This window comes from Carassius carassius, chromosome 46 (assembly GCF_963082965.1).
Source record: "Carassius carassius chromosome 46, fCarCar2.1, whole genome shotgun sequence".
Lineage (NCBI taxonomy): Eukaryota > Metazoa > Chordata > Actinopteri > Cypriniformes > Cyprinidae > Carassius > Carassius carassius.
The window spans coordinates 4,550,950-4,578,576 of NC_081800.1; the positions used below are offsets into that span (position 1 = coordinate 4,550,950).

A 27,627-nucleotide genomic window follows, 5' to 3' on the forward strand; every position below is an offset into this window, starting at 1 on the left:
TAATTACAGTACAACTGCGTTTTTGGAGATGTGAATTAAATATTTGAACTGTAATTGTGATGTTTCAGCGGAGCGGTGAGTGTGTAATTGTGCACTACTTACGCATTCAGGCGGTCTGCAATACTTTGCCACGCTTTTTCTCTTCGCTTTATCACTGTGGCGGTGTAGCCTTTCTTCTTAATTATATCTTTTACCTCCTCGTATGCCTCCATGAGGATTTGTGCTTCCGACGGGGAAAAGTACGCGGCTCTAGTTGCCATGGTAAACCAGTTAATCTGTGATCTGTGGCGGGGTCTATTTGAGTGAGCCGTGAGCGCGCACAAATACAGGATTGGTTTCACCTGGCTTAATGAATCCGTGTCTGCTCATCCTGGCTTGGTCTTTGTGCAACCAATTAAGCCTGGACGCACATGTTTTGGCTTCATTGAGCTCAGCTGAGTCATTTATCCCGGATGTCTTAATTCTACTTTTGTGCAACAGGCCTCTGCTTGAAGTAGCGATAAAAATATCAATTGAAGGTAAAGATTACACAATCTTTATCAGCACAGAACAAATGAACTGTTATGTTTGCGGTGAACATGGTCATGTTAGGCAGACGTGCCCTAGATCTGATAACTGTGCAGCAGAGGGCAGCTGTGCGTGTGCGTCTACAGACAAACTCAGAGCCACAAAACCGATAGGAAAATACAAACAACGGCAAACAACCAGAACAGAGAGCTAAGATTTCAGATGTAAGTCAGTCAGAAAATGCATGTCTAAGAGTAAGGAAAATACGTGTCTACCGCAAAAAAACACAGAAGAACAAAGGCTTGTGACAAATGAAAATGAAAATGAAGAAAGGAAATGTAGTCAGTGGTCAAATGTAAGTATATATACGATCCAGTCAGATAATGATTCAGATAATAGAAGTGAAAGTGAAGAGAGTTTATTCACAAGCAGGATCTTTAGAAACGAGTGATACATATGCCAGACTATATTCTGTAAAGCAAATAACTGTCTTCCTTGATAAAACTAAAGGTACCAGAAATCCCCAGATCTAAGTGTTTTTTACAGATTTGAAAAGCTTTCTTGCCTCTTCTAGATATATAATGACAAAATCACAAATGCAACTCTTGAAGAATTCAATAGAGAAAAAAAAGATACCTACTTAAGATAATGACTAAAGTGAAAAAGATGATCCAACATAGCAATAAAAAGTTTAACGGGTTAAGATGAATGTATAAATCTTGCAATATGGTACTCAGCTGCATTAAAATTTTCATGTTAATAATTATGACATCCTTGAGCAATGGATCTTTAAATGTTAATAGGAAAAAAATTATTTTATTTTTACTTTAAAGGAGACAGGTGTAATTTTTTAGCAGGAAACTCACACGGATAAATATAACCAGATAGAATGGCTTAGTGAGTGGAAACGGCAAGATTTTCTTAGCCATGGGTCAAATGTTAGTGCTGGTATAGCAATTCTGATATCTGCTAAACTTCAAGGACAAGCTTTCAATATGATAGATATTATACCTGGTAGAATGCAGCAAGTAGATATTATTTTTGCAAGGTTTATCTTTTTCATTTATTAATGTTTATGCCCCTAATGTCAAATATGACATAATTTAATACTTTAGAAAATTACAAGAAGTGATTCATGGAATTCCCCAAGAAAGAGTAATAGTTGTAGCCAGAGATTTTAATGGAACTATTGATCATACAGTTGATAGGAATAATGATGAGCCTCACCCAAAATCATCAGAAGCGCTTAGAAATGTATTAATAAATCATGCACTTGTTGATGTGTGGAGAGAATCTTTTCCTAAAGAAAAACAATATACATGGTTAAAGATGGGTTCAAAAATTATATCTGGAGCCAGGTAAGATAGAATTTTATATTCAAAAATCTAAAAAACAGTATTTTCTTAACAGTAGTATTAGCCCCACACCTCTAAATGTTCATCACTATATATCTGTCACGATCACAACATTGAAAACTTATAATAAATCTTATTGGCCCTTTAATAATAAACTGTTAAAAGATCACACTTTTGTGAACTCTTTTACTCTTTTCTGGAGAGCATGGAGAGAGAGAGAATGTCACGGTTTAAATCCTTAAGGCACTGGTGGGATACTGGAAAAATCCAGATTAAGTCTTTTTGCCAACAGTATACAAAAAAACAATTTGTATGAAGAAAGAGACCAAGGAGCAATAGAAGCAAGAATCACTCAACTTCACAACATGGACACTTCCTCAACATTCTTTCTTGCCTTGGAAAGGAAAGTTTGAGAGAGAAAATCAATTCATCATCTTAAACGACCCGACGGGAGAAAGACAACCGATAAAAATGAGATTATTTTACAAGCCTTGTCATTCTATGAAAAAAATTACAGTGCTCAGTCTTGTGATCTTAAAGCTGTGGAACATATTATTAATGATGTTCCAAAATTAAATGATGATAGAATCATTTGTAGAATTAAGTACAGCTTGTGAACAACAATCCGCTGGACAATCCCCAGGGTTGGACGGTCTAACATCTGAATTTTACAAAGTTTTTTGGTCACTTATTGGACTGGATATACATTCTTTATTTACTGAAAGTTAATGTTTTACCTCTTAGTTGCAGAAGAGCTGTAATAATTCCATTACCTAAAAAATGTGAATTAAGGTCCTTAAAAAACTGACATCCCATCTCAATTTTAAACACAGACTACAAGATTTTCTGGAAGGCATTAACGGATGGGCTGAAAGAATGCTTAGCTTCCATTGTCCATGAAGATCAATCGTACTGTATTCCAAAATTCTCCATCTTTGATAACTTGTTTCTAGTGCACAATCTATTACAGTTAACTGATATATACTGTACACACACACCTAAAGGATGATTAGGAACACCTGTTCAATTTCTCATTAATGCAATTATCTAATCAACCAATCACATGGCAGTTGCTTGTGCAATGCATTTAGGGGTGTGGTCCTGGTCAAGGCAATCTTCTGAACTCCAAACTGAATGTCAAAATGGGAAAGAAAGGTGATTTAAGCAATTTTGAGCATGGCCAGTCTGAGTATTTCACAATCTGCTCAGTTACTGGGATTTTCACGCACAACCATTTCTAGGATTTACAAAGAATGGTGTGAAAAGGGGAAAACATCCAGTATGCGGCAGTCCTGTTGGTGAAAATGTGAAAATGCCTTGTTGATGCTAGAGGTCAAGTCAAGTGAACTCTCCTTTATTTATATAGTGCTTTAAACAAAATACATTGCGTCAAAGCAACTGAACAACATTCATTAGGAAAACAGTGCGTAAAATAATGCAAAATGACAGTTGAAGGCAGTTCATCATTGAACTCAGTGATGCCATCTCTGTTCAGATTAAATAGTGTCTGTGCATTTATTTGCAATCAAGTCAACGATATCGCTGTAGATTAAGTGACCCCAATTAAGCAAGCCAGAGGTGTAAGCGGTGACGGAATGGATAAAAAAACCTTGGGAGAAACCAGGCTCAGTTGGGGGGCTAGTTCACCTCTGACCAGATGAAACCAGCAGTTCAATTCCAGGCTGCAGCAAAGTCAGATTGTGCAGAAGAATCATCTGTTTCCTGTGGTCTTGTCCTGGTGGTCATCTGAGACAAGGTCTTTACAGGGGATCTGTATCTGGGGCTCTAGTTGTCCTGGTCTCCGCTGTCTTTCAGGTATGTTGAGGTCCTTTCTAGGTGCCAATCCACCATCTAATCTGGATAGATCTTTGACGGATTTGGATATTAAAAGCATATTAGTATGTTATGTGTAAGCTAGGTTAAAGAGATGGGTCTTTAATCTAGATTTAAACTGCAAAAGTGTGTCTGCCTCCCGAAACAATGTTAGGTAGGTTATTCCAGAATTTAGGCGCCAAATAGGAAAAGGATCTGCCGCCCGCAGTTGATTTTGATATTCTAGGTATTCTAGTATTCTAGTTTTGAGAGCGTAGCGGATGTAGAGGATTATAATGTAAAAGAAGCTCATTCAAATACTTGGTTGCTAAACCATTCAGGGCTTTATAAGTAATAAGCAATATTTTAAAATCTATACAATGTTTGATAGGGAGCCAGTGCAGTGTTGACAGGACAGGGCTAATATGGTCATACTTCCTGGTTCTAGTAAGAACTCTTGCTGCTGCATTTTGGACTAAATGTAGTTTGTTTACTAAGCGTGCAGAACAACCACCCAATATAGCATTACAATAATCTAACGTTGAGGTCATAAATGCATGGATTAATATTTCTGCATTTGACATTGAGAGCATAGGCCGTAATTTTGATATATTTTTGAGATGGAAAAATGCAATTTTACAAATGCTAGAAACATGGCTTTCTAAGGAAAGATTGCGATCAAATAGCACACCTAGGTTCCAAACTGATGATGAAGAATTGACAGAGCAACCATCAAGTCTAAGACAGTGTTCTAGGTTATTACATGCAGAGTTTTTTAGGTCCTATAATTAACACCTGGTTTTTTTTTCAGAATTTGGTAGTAAGAAATTACTCGTCATCCAGTTTTTTTTATCGACTATGCATTCCATTAGTTTTTCAAATTGGTGTGTTTCACCGGGCCGTGAAGATATATAGAGCTGAGTATCATCAGCATAACAGTGAAAGCTAACACCATGTTTCCTGTTGATATCTCCCAAGGGTAACACACAAAGGGTGAAGAGTAGCGGCCCTAGTACTGAGCCTTGAGGTACTCCATACTGCAATTGTGAACGATATGATACCTCTTCATTCATTGCTATGAATTGATGGCGGTCATATACTACAAGTTTGATGTTGGACTTCTGTCACTTGACCAGGAAAAGGCATTTGAAAGAGTCGACCATCACTACCTCTTTAAAACTTTGACTGCTTTTTTGTTTGGAGAAAAATTCATCTCACAAATTCAGCTACTATATACTGATGTTTACAGTATGTTGAAGATTAATGGAGTTTTAACAGTAACTTTTCCAGTGTGTAGAGATGTTAGACAAGGCTCCAGTCTATCTGGACTTTTATATACCTTGTTCATAGAGCCCTTGCTGAGATTTTTTGAGAAAAAAAAAACGTACATGGCATTTCAGTTTCATAATCTTGATATCTCAGAAGTAACTAACGTAAACCTTACAGCTTATGCGGATGACATCACATTGATAATAAGATCTCAAGAAGATATTGAGCACTTGATCATGAGTCTGGACCTGTATTAGAAAGCGTCTTCAGCATGGAATAAAATTAATGCACTACTTCTGGGCCATTGGCATGAAAAAAGTCCACCTCATCTTCCTCAAATGTGACAGTGGAAAACAGATGGTTTTAAAATTCTTGGAGTCTTCTTTTGTACCAAGCAATATGGGATGGAGTAGCAAAAAAAGTATATGGGAAACTTCAGAAATGGAAGTGGATTCAACCTCAGCTGTCCTATAGAGGAAGGGTATTAGTTATAAATAATTTGGCTGCTTCTATGTTGTGGCATAGTCTGTCCGGTTTAGACCCTCCAACAGACCTTGTACAACTACTCCAGAAACACTTTGTGGATTTCTTTTGGGGTGGACATCACTGGCTGAATTCAGGAGTCTTGAGTTTGCCAGTATTTGAGGGCAGTAAAAGCCTTATCCATCTAGTCTCAAAAGTTAAGGTAATGAGATTACAAATAGCTCGAAGACTGCTTTATGATCGAAACCCCCAGCCATGGATTATGTTCAGTTTAGCCATTTTACGGAACACTGGTGGAAGATGAAATGTTTAAAAATTAAAAAATCAGGTACCCGTATTTTCCGGACTATAAGTCGGACTTTTTTCATAGTTTGGCTCGTCCTGCGACTTATAGTCAGGTGCGACTTATTTATCAAAATGTATTTGACATGAACCTTGAGAAATGAACCAAGAGAAAACATTACCATCTCCAGCCGCGAGGGGGCGCTCTATGCTGCTAGAGATGCTGCTCAGTGCTCCTGTAGTCTACACTGAGCAGCATACAGCACCCTCTCATGGCTGTATACGGTAATGTTTTCTCTTGGTTCTTGGTTCTAAATGAATGCGACTTATAGTCCAGTGCGACTTATATATGTTTCTTTCCTCATCGTGACGTATTTTTGGACTGATGCGACTTATACTCAGGTGCGACTTATAGTACGAAAAATACGGTATTTCAAAAGTAGAAGATTTAATTGATTTAGAAGAAAGAAAATGGAATTCAGTGCAAGAAATTTGTAGAGAAGTTGGGAGAAAATCTGAGTGAATTGTTTGAAACATTTTAAATGAGCTGAAAGAATCCTTTCTGGTGTTACTTAGACAGTTTATTGAAAGTATTTTGTCTACTGGTTAAAGCAATGCCTCTTTCCTGAGGTGTTTATTACTCCACATTATAATTATCAAGATGATAAAGAAGAAAGACAGCTCCTTTCCTTTCAAGAGCTAGAACATGAATCATGCATGGAAATAAATAAAAGACAATTGTATGTTGTGTGTGTTAAAATTACATTTTCTAAACAACTAATAGAAAAGAATGATACAAAATTGAGAAGTTGTGATATATTACCTGATATAATAGTTTTTGCAATGTATTAGAAACTGTGTTTCATACTTTTTGTGAATGTCAAAGACTGTGCACTCGCTTTAGCTTTTTAAAGGGTATGTTATCAAGTCATGTTTGGGTTTTTTCAAAAACACTTTATTTTTGGGTGTAAATATTCACGTTCTCGAAGAGAACATTGTACTCTCTCAAATATTTTGATTGGTCAAGCAAAATTATCTATTTGGGAGGCATATAAAATTGAAAATGAAGGAAGAACTGCTAATATATTAGCCTTGTTTAAAGCTTTGGTAAAATCTAGAATTAAATTAGAATATGAATATTATAAAATGAATGATGATGTGTTAAGTTTTGAAATGAAGTAGTGCTTAAGCACAAGTTTGTTTTCTTTGATGGATTGAGTTAATTTTCCCGTGGTAGTAATGGGAAAGATGTAAACTTATATTAAACACATTTCTTGTTTAATGGTACAATGTCAAATAAAAAGGTGTTTTAAAAGTAAAAAAGTCTCTCTCGCTCTCTCTCTCTCATTGTTTATAGTTTATTTAACTCTTCACAAATAAAGTAAATAATTAGTCAACCTGATGATGTTTTAAAGCCATATTAGGCTTATTTTTTTTTCAGATCACAAAAGAAGACCTTTTTTCACTTGTCCATTTAACAAATTTTATCCTTCTTCTTTTTACATAAACTGATTTAAATGCTGTAATATTATCCCATGCTACTTGTTCCGTATTGGGTTTGCTGAGAATAAATCAAAAATGTAATCTATTATTGAGAGAAAGGATAGGAATAGCATAGGAAAAACACACAAGCAAGTTATTTTGAAACGTCAACACAAATAAAATCATGATATGAAATACGATAGTTTCTTCTCTGAGGTTAATACCCTAAGATTCACACTAAAGTGTTTAGAATGTGCACGAAAACCAGGGGTGTGATTTATTGAAAGAAACAATCAAAGTTGACCATAATCAGTCATATCCATTCATATCACAATGGAGGCATTGCCTCCTCTCACATGACATTCCTCCAAACCCCCGGCAGGTCAACACTAACATAACATTACACAGGCAGTACCTATGTTCACATATAATACATACATACACACATACTGTCAGGGCCATAAATAAATAATAAATAAACAAATCAATCAATTTAATTACCACAATCTCAATGATTACATAATTGGTTCAATTTAAAAAAAGATTTTAACTTCAATTTAAAAAGACCATGTGCTTTACATCCTTTTATATCCTCTGGTAGGGCATTCCACTGATTAGTGGCTTTCACTGCAACAGATGATAGTCCAAATGCAAAGTGACGAAAGGGAACCAGACAATTACTCATAAATGATAGTCTGGTAGATCTGACAGAAATTTCACCACGGAGATGAATAAAGTCACGTAATACAGGAGCCAGACCGTTTAGGATTTTCTGAACCATACACAAATTTGAATAAAGTCTAAAATTATCAAAGTTTAAAAAATTATGTTTCTCTATGATCCTACAAGAATGAAAATAGTTAGGTTTTTATCTAAAATTGGTAATGCCTGTTTATATAGAGATTTTAAAGGTTTAAGAACAGTATGACTAGTTTGACCCCAGCATGTCAAACAGTATGACATGTGAGCAAAAATTGTAGCATGCATAAGAGACTTAGCTACATCAAAAGAAAGACATTGTCTGATTTGTCTAAAGTTTGCCATATTATGTTTAATATTCCTCATAATTTTCTTTACCTGTTTTTTAAAACTGAGATTTGAGTCCAATATTATACCCAGGTAATTGAACTCATTTATTATTGCTATCTTATCCCCATTAATAAATATATATACATCAGGAAAGTTAACATTTGTTTTTGAGAAAAAAAAAGCTTTTAATTTCTCAGCTGCTGATTCTGCTGTTTTCGCATATGTAAAAATAACAGTATCATCAGCATACATTTGTACTTGTATCCCTTCACACTGTTGCGGAAGATCATTAATATACAAATGTGGCGAGTGGGGCAGGGCCGAGGGACGTGGGAACAAGGAGTGAGGCCGGCAATGATTGGGAAATCGGCGACACCTGCGACCCACCGCCGGTCTCGAGTCCCACGTAGGAGATGGAAGGATATAAAACTGGAGCGACGACAGTGAAGGACGAGAGAGGACCAGGCCTGGGCTTTTAGTTGTGTTTTGGTTTTATTTTGTGCGCGTCAGTCGCCGTGAGGGGCTGACGCGCTGTTTTGTGTTTATTGTCCGCCGGTTCCCACCTCCTTCTTCCGAAAATTAGGAAGGTTTAATTCATTACAACAAGCTAAACAGTAAAGGACCTAGTACTGATCCTTGGGGTACACCCATTGTATAATGCAAATCACAGGACTTACTTCCTTTAATTTTTACACATTGTTCTCTATTTGATAAGTATGAGGATACCCATGTTAAAGCTTCAGATAAAAAAAAATGCAGACAATTTAGAAAGGAGAACTGTATGATTAACTGTATCAAAGGCTTTACGTAGATCTAAAAATATAGCCCTAACAAATCCTCCTTTGTCAACTTTAGATTTTATTTGTTATATTAAATGAACTGTATGATTAACTGTATCAAAGGCTTTACGTAGATCTAAAAATATAGCCCTAACAAATCCTCCTTTGTCAACTTTAGATTTTATTTGTTATATTAAATGTAAAGAAGCTGTTTCAGTAGAATGATTTACTCTGAAACCAAACTGCACACAATGTAGGCCAGCCTCAATGGTATGTCTGCTGTTCAAAAACAATCTTCTCTGCAACCTTTGAGAATACTGGCAGTATGCTTATGGGTCTGTAGTTACTAACTTGATAATGGTCTCCAGATTTAAAAATAGGAGTAACAATTGCTTTTTCCCATGCAGTAGGAAAAACATTACCTTCAAATGATAAGTTAATTAAATGAGTGATTACCGGGGTTAAACTATCTTTGTGAGGTTTTTAACAAACATATAGTATCCAGATGATAAGCATCTTGAATTTTTCAATGAGCTAATAACTTTATTAACTTGCATTTAATTTGTCTTAATTAAATTAAAACTTTTACATACATCAGCAATTGGACTAATATTTTTTTCCCTTCTTGAAAATTCAGAATTATGTGCTTTCCCTTCTTGAAAGTATCTCCTAGTTCTTTAACAGAGTGAATAAAATAATGGTTAAAAATAGTACACAGCAAAAAGTCCAGTGTTAAAGTAACTCTCAAAGAGTTGATTTCAACACTTTTTGAGAGTTTATATAGCTCCACACTCTCCAGAGTTAAAACAACACCTTCAAAATAGTTAAATATTTCACACAATGACAGAGTTCCTAATTTGACTCCAAATAAAGTGTTAAAATAACACTAGAAGGGATACAGATAAAAACAACACTGTTCAGAGTTGCATGTTTTAGGTGGTTAAATCTGTATGGTCTCAAAGATCTACAAAATAATGTTAAATAAACAACAGCACACAAAATATTTGCCGGTGACTTGTTTATTTGTATTTCTCACTTGTAGTGCATTTTGAAGTCGAATTAAAACATTACAAAAGAAGGTATGATATACAAACTTTTATCCACAACACTGTATGAACTTTGAATATCAAATGGCTGGTAAAATTTAATCTCTGAAATTTTGATAATACACCTTTCCTCACTTCGTACTACTCTGAATGCATGATGATGTTCATCAAAATCCTCTGTGAATAGTTTGTTTACCAACAGATAAATGTAATTTTCAACCAAAAGTACATCACTTATTTGACAGAAGACTAGCATTTCACTTTCTATAGCACTGCACACCACAAGCCCAGCTCTATATTTTACACCATCAACTTTAACCCAACTGGTTGAGAAACATCTTTTGATATGAACATTTCAAGCATTTGATTGTTGACCTCATTCCCTCTGGAAAATGGTTTAATTGGCCCAAACTCATTATGTTTTAGGGTGAAGGTTTCCCAATGGTACGCAATGGCCATCTGATGCTTTTTAGCTAATGATTTTGTTATGCTTTTCAAACCTGAAGTGAGACAAGGTGAAAACACAAGTAACATAACATAACACAAGTAATATAAGCAAAAAACTCCAGTGTTTGTGTCCTGGAGGAACAATGTCTCCAAACAAAAGTGGGAGATTTTTAACAAGACATTATGTCGAATGGAATTTAAATCAATGCTATTACCAGCACTATCCAAAATAACCTTTGTGGGACGATTTTTTCGTTCTAAAAATTCATAATCAAAAGAATAAATCCTTGAAAATAAATCCTTTTCAGATATAAAGTTTTGTTTGAGATGTCCAAAAAGCTATTTGATTTCATATTGAACCACGCCCTCAAGAAGGTCATGCATTATATCAAATGAGTAGTTATTGCTAACATGAAAGTACTAAAGTGTATTAATTATGGATTTTTTTTTTTTCAAACCATATAGTGACCTCAATTGTGGGTTTTCCTGGAGAGACTTGCAATGTATTTCAAAGATTTCTTGTCCACGAAGGACCACCTTAGGATCATCCTCACTGTATACTGTTTGAGAATCATTCTTTTCAATTAAACAAAGGCGACAGAAATGATGGCTATTAAATGACTCATTAAAACCAAGAATTGAATGCATTCCTAGATTATCACCAGTGATTTGTGCGATGGTGCCGTATATCTGCTCATCTGAGAATGGGAGACTTAATCCTTGGCTTTCAAGTATCTTTATATCATTTATCAACGGATCCAGTATAACATCAAAACCGTACTTGCTTACATCTTGTGTGTGAAAAATTGCTAACAAATAAATGTTCATCAGAACTGAGTTAAATTTTGGGGGCAAGTTTCTTACAATAAAATAAAGGCAGCCACTTTTGTAGATACTACGTTTGAAGCCAAGGGGGTTAGCAGTTTCAAAATCATCATAGTATATTTGAATTTGTAATGCATGTCTTTTTGTTGTAAATAAAGGGTGGGATTTAAAATAACTTCCATCGCTAAAATCTGTAAAAGTGTCAGGCTCTGATCTAAAATCTTTCATTAGGAGGTCACAAATGTCTGGATTTCTGCACATAAATTTCAATGTTTCTAAAATTGGCACATATATAAAAGTATCATTCACTGGAACTTGGTCATAAGTACCAGATTTCTTATTCAATTTGTTGTCATACCGCACATCTAGTGTTATCTCAATGGGCTCTACAACTCCCCATTTTTCTTTAAAGTATTTATTACGTTTCCATTCTGTATTCAGATTTGTGAATGGGTTTTCTAATTTTTAACTGAATTGAATACATATATCTTTATGATGCAAGCAAAATGTAAATATGCATTATTTTTCTTTTTTCCAATGTATACCCTTCTACAGAATATTATATGATAAAGGCAAATACAAAAATGAGGCAACAACACAATACACAGAATTCATCAGATTTTAATCAAATTCTTAGTTATTTTAAATGAGTAAGAAAAAAAAGAAACATTTGACGTGAAATTGCATGAAGTCAAACCTCCCTTCAATGCAATCCAGCTTCAGATACTTCTGCTGTTCGTTATACTTGGTCTGGACCAACATTTTACCTGGAACATGCGAAAGCGTTTGGCCTTGTAAATCGTTGTAAAAAAAAGAAAAAAAAAAGAATACTTTATGGATAGATGCACGTCAAATCGTTTCCTTTGTAATATCACAATTTACAGATTTGATGCACCATACTTTTTCTACCAGTGCCAGTTATTTAATCACACATTTATTTTAAGAATTATTAAATGATTATTAATACATTATTATTTATTTATTTTTAAATGTGACCTAAAGCGACACACAGATCGCATCACACACACACACACACACACACACACACACATCGCTAAGATTTAAGTTGCATAGCTTCAGTAACTTTTTTTTTTTTTTACATAACTTCAGTAACTTAATAGCTAGCTAACGAAGCTAATCACGTCGACGAGAGCAATTGTGGCAATAAACGAGGCTTTGTAAAAGAACGTTCGTTTTATTAATTCGGTAAATCATTTTAATTAATTCAGCCACGCTGTAATAATTTGATTCGTATTTTTAGTTAAATCTAAAAGCGTAATAAACCGTTGCCACGATGTACGGTAACATAACTTAGGCTGTGTGTGTGCATTCGCCTTCACATTTTAATATACGTTTATGCGCAGTGCTCCATAGCACGTTATGTTGTACTATTATAACTACTATAACGTTATGTTATGTTCTCTACTGAATAAGCACCAATCAAAAATGTAAAAGTATGATTAAATTTAACTTACCTTTCAAAGCCAAACGAGGATAATGGCGACGTCTTCATGGATTTCAGCAGCGACGATTGGAAATGCGCGGGCGGAGTCTAATTAAATCTCTATGGAGCTTGTTTAAAACTGATGATCAGCTCTGTGAAATAACTCCAACACCAAACACCATTTTACTCTGAATGTGTTCAAATTACTCTTTAGTTTTGGAATCAACTAGGTAATGTTTAACACAGAAATTTCAACTCTCCAACTTTTGCTGTGTAGCAATGGCACAATCATCTTCAACTAGCTTTCCCTTAACTTTAAGTTTAACATCTCCTAAATAATTTGGCTCCTTTCGTAAAAGAGTATTTATATTTTTCCAAATTAGCTATTACCTTTAGCCTCATTCATTAGATGAAGATAATAATTGGATTTGGCAACTCTCAGCTCTCGAATAACTTTGTTTCGCAGACCTTTGTAACAAAGCCTATCAGTGTCTCTTCCAGTCTTAATAGCTTTCTTTAATGCTGAGTCCCTATTCTTCATCAGCTTCCATAAATTCTCGTTGAACCACGGTAAAACATTCTTCTGCTTGAATTTTTCCTGAACACTAACAGTAAATTCTCTCTTACAGAATTAATTATATTATAAAATATATTACAACCATAATCTATATTGGAAGATAAGATATCATTCCACTTTAGATCAGCTATTTCCTCATCAAATGTTACTAATTTTCCTTTAGGTAAACAATGAAAAACATTAGCAGAGGTTACTATGTCATTTTTAAATCTGTTTTTCGTTAATTTCCGTGCAACTAAGGTTGAACTATTATCAGATAACCCATTGATGAAATTATAACCCTTGATTATCCTTTCAGGTTTATAAGCAGATATTAAACCTAACTGTGTTTTATAAGATTTTGCAATTCTAGTTGGCCCTTTAATTAACGGATTTAGATTAAATTTATATGCAACAATTTTAAATTTTTTCCTCTTTAATTTATATTCCCAGTTCAAGTTAAAATCACCCATAAGTATTATTTCTTTGTTAAGATTACATTCTTTTAAAATTCCTGTAAGTTGATCATAGAATGTATTGTTAGCACAAGGGCGCGTTCACACTTTTAATGTTGTCTTTAACATAAATTAACACTCCCCCTCCCCTTCCAGAAGATCTATCCTATCTAAAACATTGATATCCAGGCATAATAAATACACTATAAGATGATGATTGTTGCAACCACGTTTCAGAGATACAAAAAAGTCCAAATTTGAATTGGATAATAGATGAGACAATTGTTCACTCTTTGCAACAATGCTTCTTATATTCAAAAGACTGCCAAAAAGTCCTCTTGGCTTCACTTTCAGATCCCATTGGACCTTCGCATGATTAGCAGTCTGAAAGATCTTACATAATGTCTGCTTTCTTACTGCAGAATTTCGGCACGAAGAAACATTTCCATGATACATTGATGTTTCTTTTCTCCCTCTTGTAGAATGACTGGAAAGTAATGTAGAAGTGTCATACCTTGGAGCATTGAGTATGTTGTTGATTAAACTCACTTCATTGTTTGGGAGGCCAGGTAGATCTACAGGAAATCCCCAGGCACACCTTTCATAGTGAGACGCCACCATGGTTGTTGCCAATTGAGGCTCAGCTCCAGAGTCCTGCTGAAATCCTGGGTAAACTGGTCCCGGATTTGATTGAACATCCCCGGAGAGCAGTAGTAAGATAAGCAGAAAACCATGAGTCTTTCGAGTAGTCTACAGCATGTCTCCGCTGTGAACAGTTCTGGTCGACACACGTACCGGTAGTGGAAAAGAGTAGTAGTGTAAAAAGCATACTACGAAACTTAGATACCAGTTTTCCATAAATAAAATATTTAGCTCTGCTTAAAAAAACATTTACGCCCTCTGACAAGTATATATTAAAACAAAGAAAATGGCCGGCTAGTTGGAGAAACAAGAGAGAGTTGCAGCACCTGCCAAGATGCGATCCGTCGCCGCTGCCATATTCCTTTCATTATCCAATCAATATTATTATTATATTGGAATTATTTTATTTTTGCACTACACAGTTTTTTATCTCATCCAGTATTTTGAGGAGACACCGTGCCTCCTATGAGTAAATGCCCCTGCTCATAACAATTAAATTCAGTTTAATTCAAGTTTATTGGTATAACGCTTTTTTATGATACAAATCATTGCAAAGCAGCTGTTAAATATATGTTTCTACAATTTATTTAGTAATAGCTTATTAGTGGTGACTATGTCAGTAAATGTACATATGTCAGAAATGTAAATGGAAAATCAATTAAACGTTATCAAACAGACGATGAACACTTTAAACAGCAATTATTATAACAGTTGTGGCAATGTGACTTTCTCTTTAGAAATGGGGAAGTACACTGTTTTGAAACAGAAACTGACACACATAATTAATGCAGAGATTTAAGTTTACTGTCAAACTATAGATGTCCATTCACATCCCAACAAATCATACATTTGACAAACATCCAAGGGAAGTTCAATTAACAGTTTGATGTAAATTTCCCTCAGAGGCACCACATACTTTAGGGGAGTAAAAAAATTCAATTACTGCTCAGATTCATCTTTCTTTAGAAAAATAAAAATAAAACAGGGAAATTACCATTAGTTTCACTTTATGTTTGTTAAAATTATTCCTGGAAACTGATGCATAGACATATCCAATGTCAAATTAATTCTTTTTTTGAAAGTGAGAAGTTTGAATGTTGCTTAGAACAAAATGTTATTTCATAACATAACTGCTTCACCAAAATAGCATTTTAAAGTTACTATCAAATGGAGAATTGTAGAGTTTATTAAATGATGTGACACACAGGATCACCCTGGGATAACATTAGGGATCCCTGAAATTAATAATAATAATAATAATAATATAAATTCATTGTTTGTAAAATTGGATGGATTGTGTATTGATCACATATTGTATGAAAACTTCAAATTCCTCAAAAAAAATCTGGCATTAATCATATTACATGATTGACATAAATTACATTACATCTTTAAAGCAATTTAAATATATAAACATAAGTGATTGGACAGTGTTGAATCATGACTAATTACATTATTAACGTAATTATATTTAATGATTTCAGTAGCCATTGCAGACTGTAAATTATTTAGTTGTGAAGCATTCATTTTCTTTCCTGGTTTGGAGATTTTATTTAGATTTTTTTGAAGGGTCCAGTTGTCCAATATTACCAGAAGCTGTACAAGAGAAAACAATAAGTCAGAGTTATTTAAAATACTGTAACTGACTATATAAATGGCAGTTATTGTTTCAGTAGTATGGTCATGGATTATCTTTGTGTATCCTATTCTTCTTGCAAATTCAGAATGGCGACACAGTTGAAAGTTTTAAGCTGTACCCTGTACATTACAGACAAGAATTTGCCATAATTGGGGAAGTCGTGGCCTAATGGTTAGAGAGTCGGACTCCCAATCGAAAGGTTGTGAGTTCGAGTCCCGGGCCGGCAGGAATTGTGGGTGGGGGGAGTGAATGTACAGTTCTCTCTCCACCCTCAATACTACGACTTAGGTGCCCTTGAGCAAGGCATCGAACCCCCAACTGCTCCCTGGGCGCCGCAGCATAAATGGCTGCCCACTGCTCCGGGTGTGTGCTCACTGTGTGTGTGTGTGTTCACTGCTCTGTGTGTGTGCACTTTGGATGGGTTAAATGCAGAGCACAAATTCTGAGTATGGGTCACCATACTTGGCTGAATGTCACTTCACTTATAATATACCTTTTTTATATGAAATACAAGCAAGTAATCCCAGTCCAGATGAGAAAAAGTGACACAAAAGTAATATAGCACATTAGTTTAGAATTTAATTCATTGAGGGATGACTAAGCAGTGTTTTATTTTTCATTTTTATTATTCAGTTCCTAAACTGATGTTAATATGAATACACTGATGTTAAAATTACATATGTATGCAATTCTAGAATAAAACACTACTGTTCCCTTTTTAGAAGCTTTATTTGCCAAGTGTGTGGAAACACACAATGAATTTGTTGTGGTTTTATAGGAGCTCTTGATACATACAGTCATGGCCAAAAATATTCATGATTTCATATTTATTGAAAATTCATCTGCATTGTTAATCCTCTTTATCTTTTATTAAAAAAAATCACAAAAATGTATCCATTCATTGGATAATAAGAATTTAAAATGGGGGGAAATATCATTATGAAATAAAGGTTGTTCTCTAATACACATTGGCCACAATGAACAGCCCCCCTAGAATTTTTTATGAGTAAAATATCTCTGAATATTCCCATTCTTATTCACAATTTTGAGCACTCCAGCGTGATTATAAACATTATATTTTCCAGCCATGGCTTCCTGTTTCAAAAGAAATATTAAGTGTAGGGAAAACAAAAGACCAAATTAAAGAAAGTCTCAGGTTCAGAAAACCTTACAAAAAATTGTCAAACAGCACCTACATCACCACATGTTGTTTGGGAGGGTTACAAGAAAAATTCATCCCAAAACAAACTAAAGCATATTCAGTTATCAGCCATGACTGTAACTTTAAATATGACTGGCTTCTATGGTCATATGAAACAAAAAAAATTGCTTTTTAGCAGCAAACACTCAAGATAGGTTTGGTGAACACAGAGATAAAAAGTACCCCATGAGTATAATTAAATATACTGCTGCATTTTTAACATTGTGGTCCTACATTTCTGCTGGAGGTCCTGAACATCTTGTTTAGATACATGACATCTTTGATTATATCAAATACCAACAGATAAAAAATCAGTAAGTGACTGACTCTGTTAGAAATCTTATAATGGGCCATGTTTGGATCTTCCAACCGTACAGTAATCCAAACACAAACCTCAAAAACAACACAGAAATGGGTCACTGAGCTCAAAACCAAGCTTCTGCTATAGCCATTCTAGTCCTATGACCTGAACCCTATAGAAAATTTGAGGAGTGGACTGAAGAGGAGAAGCACCAACATGGAGCTCGGAATCTCTCTGATCTCTTGTCAGGTGTTCTCTAACCTCATCAGGCATTAGAGGAGAAAACTTAGAGCTGTTAAACTGGCAAATGGAGGTTTCAAAAAGTATTTAAAAAAATGGGTGCCATTAATTGTGCCCAATGTGTATTAGAGAAAAACATTTATTTCGTAATAATATTTCCCCCCTCCATTTTAAATTCTTATTATACAATGAAGGGATACATTTTTGTGATATTTTTTTTTTATAAAATACCAAAAGGACTAACAATGCAGATGAATTTTCAAAGCCTTCTGTGATCATATTTTCCAAGGGTGCCAATATTTTTTGCCATGACTGTAGATATACATAAACATACAACTATGACACGAGGCAGTTACAGAAGTGCACAGAACTGAGTCAATAACAGCTGAGTAAAATTGTCATCTGAGCATGTGGCACTTTAAGTTTTTATCTTATCGCACACTGAATATTGCATTATTCAAGGAGTTATTGCATATCACATTGTTATTCAATATCGCACAGCCCTAGTAATGAAGACACACGTGTTTGTATTGGCCTTACCTCACTGTTTGAAGGACATCCATTCCATCATTATCTTTTTCCTTGATAGAGCACTGAAAGTAAAGAAAGGCTTCAATTCAAAAGTGTCAAATATTTTCATTTCGAGTAACAGAGCATTATGATTCAATGTTATGTTTGCCTTATTTTTGATCTGACTTGAGCAATTCACTCAATTCAGATTGAAATGTAAATGTTCTTAATCTCACCCAGTCCAACACTGCTGCCCACACATGTGACTGAAAGACAGAACATAACACAAATCATGCATTTTTATATTAATTTCAGTTATTTCAGATATTATGAACTATAGTGACCCAAAAAGTATTGTAGGCATCCCTTGCAAAAATTTTGAATGGCAATGCTTTATATAAAATAGCAAAGGAAGTGGCATTTGTTTCAAAGAAAAATAAACAATAATTTCACAAAATTATTAGTTGAGTATAAAATCATAAAACAACAGAGTTAAAAGATGACAAATTATTGCCACACTTCCAGGTTCACGTTCATATCTGCTTGGACACCTGTGTGAACGTTTGATTTGTTTGGAGATGCCATTTGGTTTGATATTTTATCTCTATTATTTTTAGACTTCTGTACTGAACTTCATTACCTGAATAGATCCTGCTGTTACAGAACTGGACTTTGGTTCCATCTGGTTTCAGTGGGGCGACGACCACTGAGTACACCTGACCGCACACGATCTCTGACACAGTGCATGTGTAGATGCCGGGCTCTGGGCTGCACGCGTGAGTCTGGCCGCCTCCGGTGACTTCTGCTGTGTATTTGGTGATGGCACTGTTGGACCTCCAGCGCACAATCAGTGTGTTATTGCTTCCTCTATAGAGACGGATGCCTGAGGGACAGCACTGACCTTAAAAGACACGACAACGTTTGATGAAACTCCACACTTACATGTTGTGATAAGACTGAACAGGTGACATTACTGCTTTAACCTTTATACACATTAGCTGGAATTATTTATTGATTTTATAAATGCTGCATTAGCTACAGTTCAACAATACCTAGATATCTATTAGGCTGTTGGCTAAAAATATTTTCCCCAGCTGTGTGGCTTAAAAAATATGTCAACTGAAAAGTACAGTAACTTTAGAGGCAGAGATTTTAATAAAATGGTGTAGATTTTTTATCTTTAGGATATGTACACTTGAATGAAGAATTGTATGCAGTATGACCAGAAACTTTTATCATGAAAAGGCTAAATGCCGATTTCATGTTGACTCCAGAAGTAATTGCCTTCATGTGCTATTAGAATTCAAAAGTCAGAAATTGGACATGAATGAGCTCTAAAGTCATATTTACAGCTTGGAAGCAGCTTGAGATCATTGTAAAATCCAAGTTTCTGAGTTAGACAGGCATTGAGCTTTTAATACAGCAGAAGAGAGAACCATTTCTGCAGTGTTGTTTTCTTTGTTGTTTCCACAAGATGTATTTTCCCTTCTCTTGCCAGTACAGTTATGTATATTTAGAGAGAGAGAGCGAATAGAATTTATTTGACCAGAATTCTGACATTCTGACCATCAAACACATTTACATGAAAGTTTATATGGTTGCCATTCAATGGAAAGCTATTTTTTATTCACATTCTGTTGGATTTTGTCTAAATATCTTCTATACATTTTTTATTTAATAAAATTTACCAAGTTACAGGTAAGGACGAATGATTCCATGATTCCTGTTCTGTTTGACAAGAAAACAACTGAATTCAACAATCTCGTAATTATGGAAGGAAAGTTCAAAATTACCAGTAGCAATTAGGGCAACTTTAAAAATTATGGAAGCAGTGCAATTGTTATATTATTATTATTTGTCTAATGAAAAAAAAAACATATCTTCATTTTTGAGAATTTGGACTTTTTGAGAATTTTGAGAATTTACAGTTGACCTTAAGAGATGTGTGACAGAATTATGTATACAGTATGGTGCTAAAAATCACATAATTTTGTATTACAATTTGAAAGATTTTTTATAAGAAAAGAAGTGTTTTATTGCTCTTGAATCATGCGTTTTTGGATCATGCATTAATACATTCAATTGGACAGTGATGCTATGTATGTGAGGACGTACTGGCAGAGAATCCGTGATAGGTGCACTCCGCCTTGTGTCCGGTGCGACTGATGGCTTCCAGTGAGACTGTGTAGTTAGTGCCACAGGTGATGCATCCCATCACACATTCTGTTTCCATAGTGTGACACTGCGCATGGCCGCGTGGTGAAGACAGAGAGGCGATGTAGGTCTGGGCGCCAATAGCGGGCGACCATGTCACATTTGTCATAGCCTGGGTCACATGACTCACCGTGAGATTGTCTGGACAGCAAGGTGCTGAAAAAAAAAAAAAAATCATACAAAAAGTATAATTGTAAACTTTTAAACTAAAAAGATGTACAGGTTGTGTTTCAAAATCCAAGACAGCATTCTAATTGAAATGTAAACTCACAAGTGACCAGGAAGTACAAAAGAGACTTGCCTCACATTTGATTTCAGTAGTTTTCTGTTAGCATGTTGCTAAGATAATGCCACCATGAGCTTAAATATATAGGACATACTGTATAAATACTGGGTTAAATAACCCATTTTTAACATTTTTAATTTTAAGTGTTTTTAAGTGTTTTACTGATACTTTTTTGATAAAAAAAAATTTTCTAATCTTAAAACTTTACTCTTTCTCTAGTTTCTATCATTTTGAATGTATTTTAGCTGCCTATGTGGGTTGTCTTTCTCTTTTCTCTTTGACCCACATGGCTTCCTGACTGGTTTGAATCACCATGAAATCCTTACCTGTTTCCAGGGGAATGGTGAAACTGGGCATGCTCTCTCCAGCTGAAGTTGATGCGATGGTACTGACTTCATAGACGGAGCCACAGGGCAGGTTGGACACCAGACAGGAAGAGCCGTTTGAGTGACAGATGTGTGTGTCGCCTACTAAGCCAATCACACTGACGGTGTAGTTGGCAGCTGTGTTATCAGAAGTCCAGCTAACCAGCACACTAGAAGTAGACATGTTAGTCTGGCTCACACTGATGATCTCAGGCATGCATGGAGCTATCCGGAAGAAAGAAAATGAGAGAGTGTGTGTACAGTATGCATGTGACACATACACAAGATCTGTATGTTGGATGTATGTTCCACATTGTGTGTATGCTTATACCTGTTTCATGCGTTTGTGGACTACAGGTGAGGTTGCAGCCACTTATGTCATTGCACGGTATGACGACTACACTGTACCAGCTGTTGCAATTGAGGTCAGAGAGGGCACACCTGGGCGCTGTGTCATTACACAGAATCACTTCATTTGCATCCACAGCACGGGTCTCATAGAGATCTGCACCACGCACAGGAGACCACTCCATTATCAGTGTCTCCCAAGAAGCTGCAGAAACCGTTGTGAGTGCTGGACAGCAAGGCACTGGGGATAACAGGTTGAGATAAATTAGCTTATTTGTTATTTTATGTAAAAGCATTTTTTATTGAACAAAAATGGTCAGGAAAAGCAGCTACTGGCACTAAGGAGGAGGTCATTCCAGAGAGTATTGGACAAATAAGATTGTGAGTGCAACATGAATCAATATTTATGCCTGGTTTCTTGGAAGAACGGTACTGTACATTGTACATGTTGCATATAGATTAGCTTAGACCTCAGAGCTAACATACATGGACAAAAAAAACACAAAACTCCAAATAATTTGATGGCATCTTTAAAACTCACAGGTGGTGTGGTTGAGCAGAGGTCCTGGGGGACTGGGTCCAGCATGGTTGTGTGCAAACACATTCATGATGTAAGAGTATCCGCACAGGCAGTGAAACTGACAGTATAGCTCAGTTGAGTTGCACATCCCCTCTATGCCACTGTCACTTTTAATAAATGTGGTGTAGTATTCTGCATGAGGGACAGGGCTCCACTTCACAGAACAGTTGCCAGGCACCAATTCCTCCACCCAGATGGGCTGCGGGGGACAAGGAACTGACAAACAACATATTAAGCAATAAGGGAGACTGCAAAAGGCAAGATTCGCAGGGAAAATAGCTGCAAAGCTGTTCACACAAAGCTATCGATTCTTTAGAAGACTTGCAATATAGCTCTTCAGACCTATGGACAGATCTGTTTGTAAATAACATTGTGTATGAATGCCTAACCTCTTGTGAATGCATGTGAATTGAGTAATAACATTTGCTAAGATGTTGAATATCGATTAGGCATCTTTGAAATGCAGTGCCTGCCCTCCCTATACAGTATGTAATGTACACAAGGTGCATATAGCCCGAACCACCTCTTGCTCCCAAAGAGGATTTAATGACCAGGGCTGTGCAACTAATATAATTTTAGTTTAGTTATTGATTTTGGCTTCAGGCTTCAGCCACATTCCATTACTTTCCTTTAAAGCGCTGTGCTGTCTCCCATTCTACAGTACGTAATGTCCAAATCATGTAAAATGACTGCCATAATATACATTCTCCTGCTGGACTGTTTTGGTGTTTTGGTGAACCCACTGAAAGGTTCCCCATCACAAAGTTTTGCTTAGGGCCCAAGAATTCCAGGACTGGCACTGTTAATATGTACCGTAATAATGGTTGGTCAATGTAGTAATTGTTGTCATATAACTGTGAAAGTGATTGAATGTCCTGTTTTCAGTGGACTGAGAAGGGAGCTTTGTGTTGTTAACATTTTGGTATGTCTACATCAGAAGTGTCAAAACCTGTTCCTGGAGGGCCATTATCCTGCAGATCTGAGCTGCAAACCTAATTAAACTCATCTGAACCAGCAAATTCAGGGAGTGTGTTGGAGCTTAACTCAGGATGTTGACCCTCCAGGAGCAGGATTGGACTGCCTTGGTCTACTTAGTAAATGTGTGTTTAATCCCGCTAAACCAGCTAATCAAGGTCTTTAGGATCATTATAAACTTCCAGGAAGTTGTGTTAAAGTTAAACTCTACCAGAAATTGGCCCTCCAGGAAAGAATTGGACACCCTTGACATAGTACGTCAAACTGAGAAAGAACGTTGTGTTATCTGTGATATGACCTTTTAATGGCAAACTATTATATGTGTGAATCGTTTACTCACATGAAATGATCTGTACTGGGTAAGAGGGGACACTGTTTCCAGCTTGGTTGGTAGCGATCACTGTGACAGAGTTTGTTTCTCCACAGCTCAGAGGAAACAGGATGCAGGAGTTACTAGATGAGGAGCAGTTCTGTCCGGTCAAGCTCGTGGCGACATACTGCTCCGCACCTTTAGTTGAGCCCCACGACACCACAATACCAGCATCAGGGTTTCGTGTTACCAATAGCTCAATGGACTGAGGAGTGGGAGAACCTGTGGAGACACACACACACACAATGTTTATTATGTCAGCATTCGCAGATTTTTAGCATTGAATATTTCCTAACTTATGGGGTTTCTGTTCCTGCTGCTGCAGTGTAGCTTCAAGCATAATGAAACACACCGAAGCCAGGTAATCAAGGCCTTGGGGCCTCTACTGGAAACTTTCATTCAGGTGTGTTAAAACAGATTAAAGCTAAACTCTGCAACATGTCCACACTCCAAGCAGCAGAATTGGATAGCTCTGGCCAACATGCTGTACTTGGTGTGCATGCCTTGTTGGCTGCTCTTTTATTGACCCCTTTCTTTTCCTTAAGTGTTAATTACAGTTATAACAAAAACGTAAAAGTTTAAATGTATATCAAGTGCAGCAGTTTCAGTCTACTTAAGTATTAAATAAACTCTATCTTTCCATCTCTATTGTCTTACGTGTGATCTGGCAAACTGTGAATTCATCTCCGGGAATGTTCTCAGGACTCCAGGCATTTCCTTTAATACAGTATTTGGTTCCTGCCTCCAGGTCTGGAAAGTAAACCTGAGTTTCTGTGGTGTTGAGGGGACTTTGGCTGTACGCGCCATCCTTGATGATGCTGAGACTGTAGAGGACAGCGTGATTCACTGGTTCCCACTTCACCAGGATGCTGCTGTTGCTGGGAGAGCTGGTGTTGAACTGAGGAACAGAAAGGACTGGGGTCCAACAGAAGAGAAAAAATAATAGTGAGAGCTCATCTGTGTTGTTACCAAAGGTATTGAAGATTTTTTCTGAAGGTTGAATATCAAGCGAAGTGATATAATTCTGATCCTTTCAACTTCAACTTTTAACTTTTATTTTATTTGTATAGTACATTTTAACGCAATTTTGCCCAAAGTGCTTCACAATTTAACAGAAAGCATATACAAAGATTAAAAACAATAAAATCTAACATAATTAGTAAGAATAAACCACATTATGAACAAACCAACAGATGACAAATATCCTTTATCAGGTCATTACACATTTGGGTTGTTCCTCTACAAAAGGGCTCTACGATGGTCTTTCCTCTGCGAAAGCTAATGTAAAATTATTTTTCAAAATAGAGTTTTCAACTGAGACCTAAAATCCTAGATGTATTTAGTGATATGGCTATGAGGTTAAAAGGTGTCAGATGGCTTTACATAATGAGGACAGTGCCTTTTCCTTTCCTTTCCTTTCCTTTCCTTTCCTTTCAGTCTCTTCACTTTCCATCACTTAATTTCCTGTCCTGTCTTTGCATGTCCTTTTCATCCCTCTCTCATGAATTTATTTAATTTTTCTTCCATTACTTTCTATTCCCCTCCATTCCCAGTCCTTTCCTGTTTTGCCATTACCTCTATCATTCTCGTCCATTCCCTTTAGGTCCCCACTGGTCTATTTCATCACCTTCAGTCCTTCTGTTCCTTTTCCTCTTCAGGCAGGTCAACTTCTTTTTCTTTCCTACCCTTCCCCTGGAATGTCCTGTCTGTCCCTCTCCTGTTCTTTACTGCTGCCTTTCCTTGACAGTTGCGTTTGGCAACTGGATTCTTTTCACTAAAGCCTAGGCATTGGTTCTACTCTTAGCACTTCCGACTGTTTCGTAATTGGAACAGGTCTCAGATTGCTTAAGTCGCTTGAAGAAAACACCCCATTGTTATGTTTTGGATCATGTGCATGACGTAAATCTGTGGATATTCGTGATACAATAATATCGAGGCTATTCTGAGAATCAAGTTCCCTTCCCTTATTATTTCCTGACCGTCTCAGGTGGAAAACGTGCTACCTGAACAATGACACAAAACTGCTGAAGGCCCTGAGGTGAAGACACAGAATACATTTTCTGTGCCATGTCCTTTGAGGAGGGCAGCCCTTTTGTCATAGTTCAACATCTCATATTTTGCCTGCAGAGCAAACCCGGATATTGTTACTTAGGGATACATGCGTGAGAAACCTATTTCACTGAAAATGTGAACACAAGCTATGCATGCTGGTAAACATCAAGCCCATGAGATCAGCCATGTAGCTTATCCTGATCTTTCTCAATGAGATGATAAGTTTACAGTACTGGGTGAGGGTTAGAGAATAGCCAAATCTGTCCCTTCATGAATGGATAATTTCTTTGGTCTCTAGGTCAAAGAGGGTGGAGAGAGACTAGAAGAATATACCTGTCTTAGCCCCCACGGGGTAGGAAGGCTGGCTTCTGCCTGCGCTGTTGACGGACATGACACTAAGAGTGTAGTCTGTGTATGGTTGGAGGTTTGTGACAGTGCCCGGAGAGCCAGGTACTGGGATCTCTGAGAAGAATGATCCGTCATCTGTCTCAGCACGTAGGATGTAGGAAGTGGCACCGGAGACCATAGGGAATTCCACAGTGATGCTCTGGCTATCTTTAGAGGATGCCATCACAATGGAGGGCACATCAGGAGCTGAACATAAGATAAGACATTTTACAGTTCCATTCATTTCAAGCATCATCAGTTTACTTCAGTTAACATTGGGAGCATGATTTATATGATTTGAATATATATATATAAAGTTAAACTGCAACAAGGTCGATTTAACAAACAAGACGCTAAGCCTGAAATAGGGTTAAAAAGTTCAGGAATTCTATTTTGAAAACCTAGAATTATCACAGAATTTAAAAACTGTAATTTCCTGGGATAAAAATGTCATGGAAATTTCTTTCAATTCTGAAGACACTTCCTAGACCCAATCACTCTTTAGCAAGCCATGTATATATTTCAGTACGCACCAGTAGATCCATCCACAGCAGCATCTGTCAGCATGTTCATGTGGCTGTCCAGGGCCTCGACACGAAAGGTGTACGCAGTGTTGGGATTTAGAGAGTTGATGGAGCCCATAATAGTGTTTTGTCCAAAGCTGGCAAAGACAATGGGGACTTGAGAGTTTCGGAGAGAAGCTGTTACTCTGTAGGACAATGCTCCTTCATATTTGCTCCAGCGCAATACTGTGCTCTTTGATGTCACCGTAAAAACGCTCACGGTCATTGTGCTGCCTGAAAAGTCAAAAAAACTTCGCTGTCTGAGGTACTTATGATGGTTAATTTTAACACAAATCACAACCAAGAACAGCATATTTATGAGTATGAATTTGAAATTAAACAGATACTGTGAATTTGATCCAGATGAGCAGTACCTGATGCCTGTAAATGAAACCATTCACAAATACTTTTATTAGATTGTAAACAGTTGTATAATTTGCACATTTTTTTTATTCTAAGTGGCTTTCATAATTGCATAGCATTTGAACAAAAAAAGTATGAATACATTACAGAATCATAAAAAAAATATTATTTCATTTTAAAGTAGTACCATTTTCCTTAATGCCACATCGTTCAATGCCGCATGTTATGGAGTACTCAATTTCTAAATAAAGTTAAATGAAAAGTGAATCAATAAAATGTGGCATAACTCTACCTGTGAGACTATTCCAAGCAAAAGCACCAGCCCCTTGATTCCTCCATGGCCTGCCATCTGTTTACTCTTTTTGAATCCTGACTTCTTTTTTTTATCTAAACTCAGCAATCTCTTCTGTTTCTTGTGTTTTGGCTGACTATATGAACATTTTCTTAAAGGCATCTCAGATACTTTAACCTAACCCTGCCTCCTCGAAAGAGCTGGCCAGTAAGAGTTGGGGATGAGAATGAGCTGTCCAATCTGAAGTGAAGATTACACATGCATTAAAAAGGTGTAACAGAAGATGGGGGGATGCTGTATAGCCTGTGCAGTCTAATGTAAATAATGCAGTTTATACACATTTGTGTAGTTAGTTTTAGTTATTCTATTAGTTATTCTATAGTTAGTCTTAGCTATAGTTGTTTTAGCTAAAAAACATTCATTCTAAAGTGTTACACGGGTATGCTGTCCCTGGAATCTTTTCTTTAAGAAAAATTAAAAGGAGATGTCTCACCACAATATTTATTTTGTAATTTTAAGGATTAAACA

General features: G+C 36.3%; 1 protein-coding gene across 1 annotated transcript; it reads right to left on the minus strand.

Annotated features, from left to right (window-relative positions):
* Window positions 1-15,756: 15,756 nt before the first annotated feature.
* LOC132129251 (fibronectin type III domain-containing protein 7-like) lies at window positions 15,757-26,676 on the minus strand. Its single transcript, XM_059540767.1, has 12 exons — window positions 26,415-26,676; window positions 25,828-26,088; window positions 24,100-24,357; window positions 23,413-23,664; window positions 22,059-22,313; window positions 21,501-21,758; window positions 21,131-21,394; window positions 20,420-20,674; window positions 18,945-19,205; window positions 18,541-18,570; window positions 18,335-18,387; window positions 15,757-16,009 (listed from the first exon to the last, which is right to left on the minus strand). The coding sequence occupies exons 1-11, from the start codon at window positions 26,668-26,670 to the stop codon at window positions 18,365-18,367; spliced, it is 2,373 nt and encodes a 790-aa protein (XP_059396750.1). The 5' UTR covers window positions 26,671-26,676; the 3' UTR covers window positions 15,757-16,009; window positions 18,335-18,364.
* Between the last annotated feature and the right edge of the window lie 951 nt (window positions 26,677-27,627).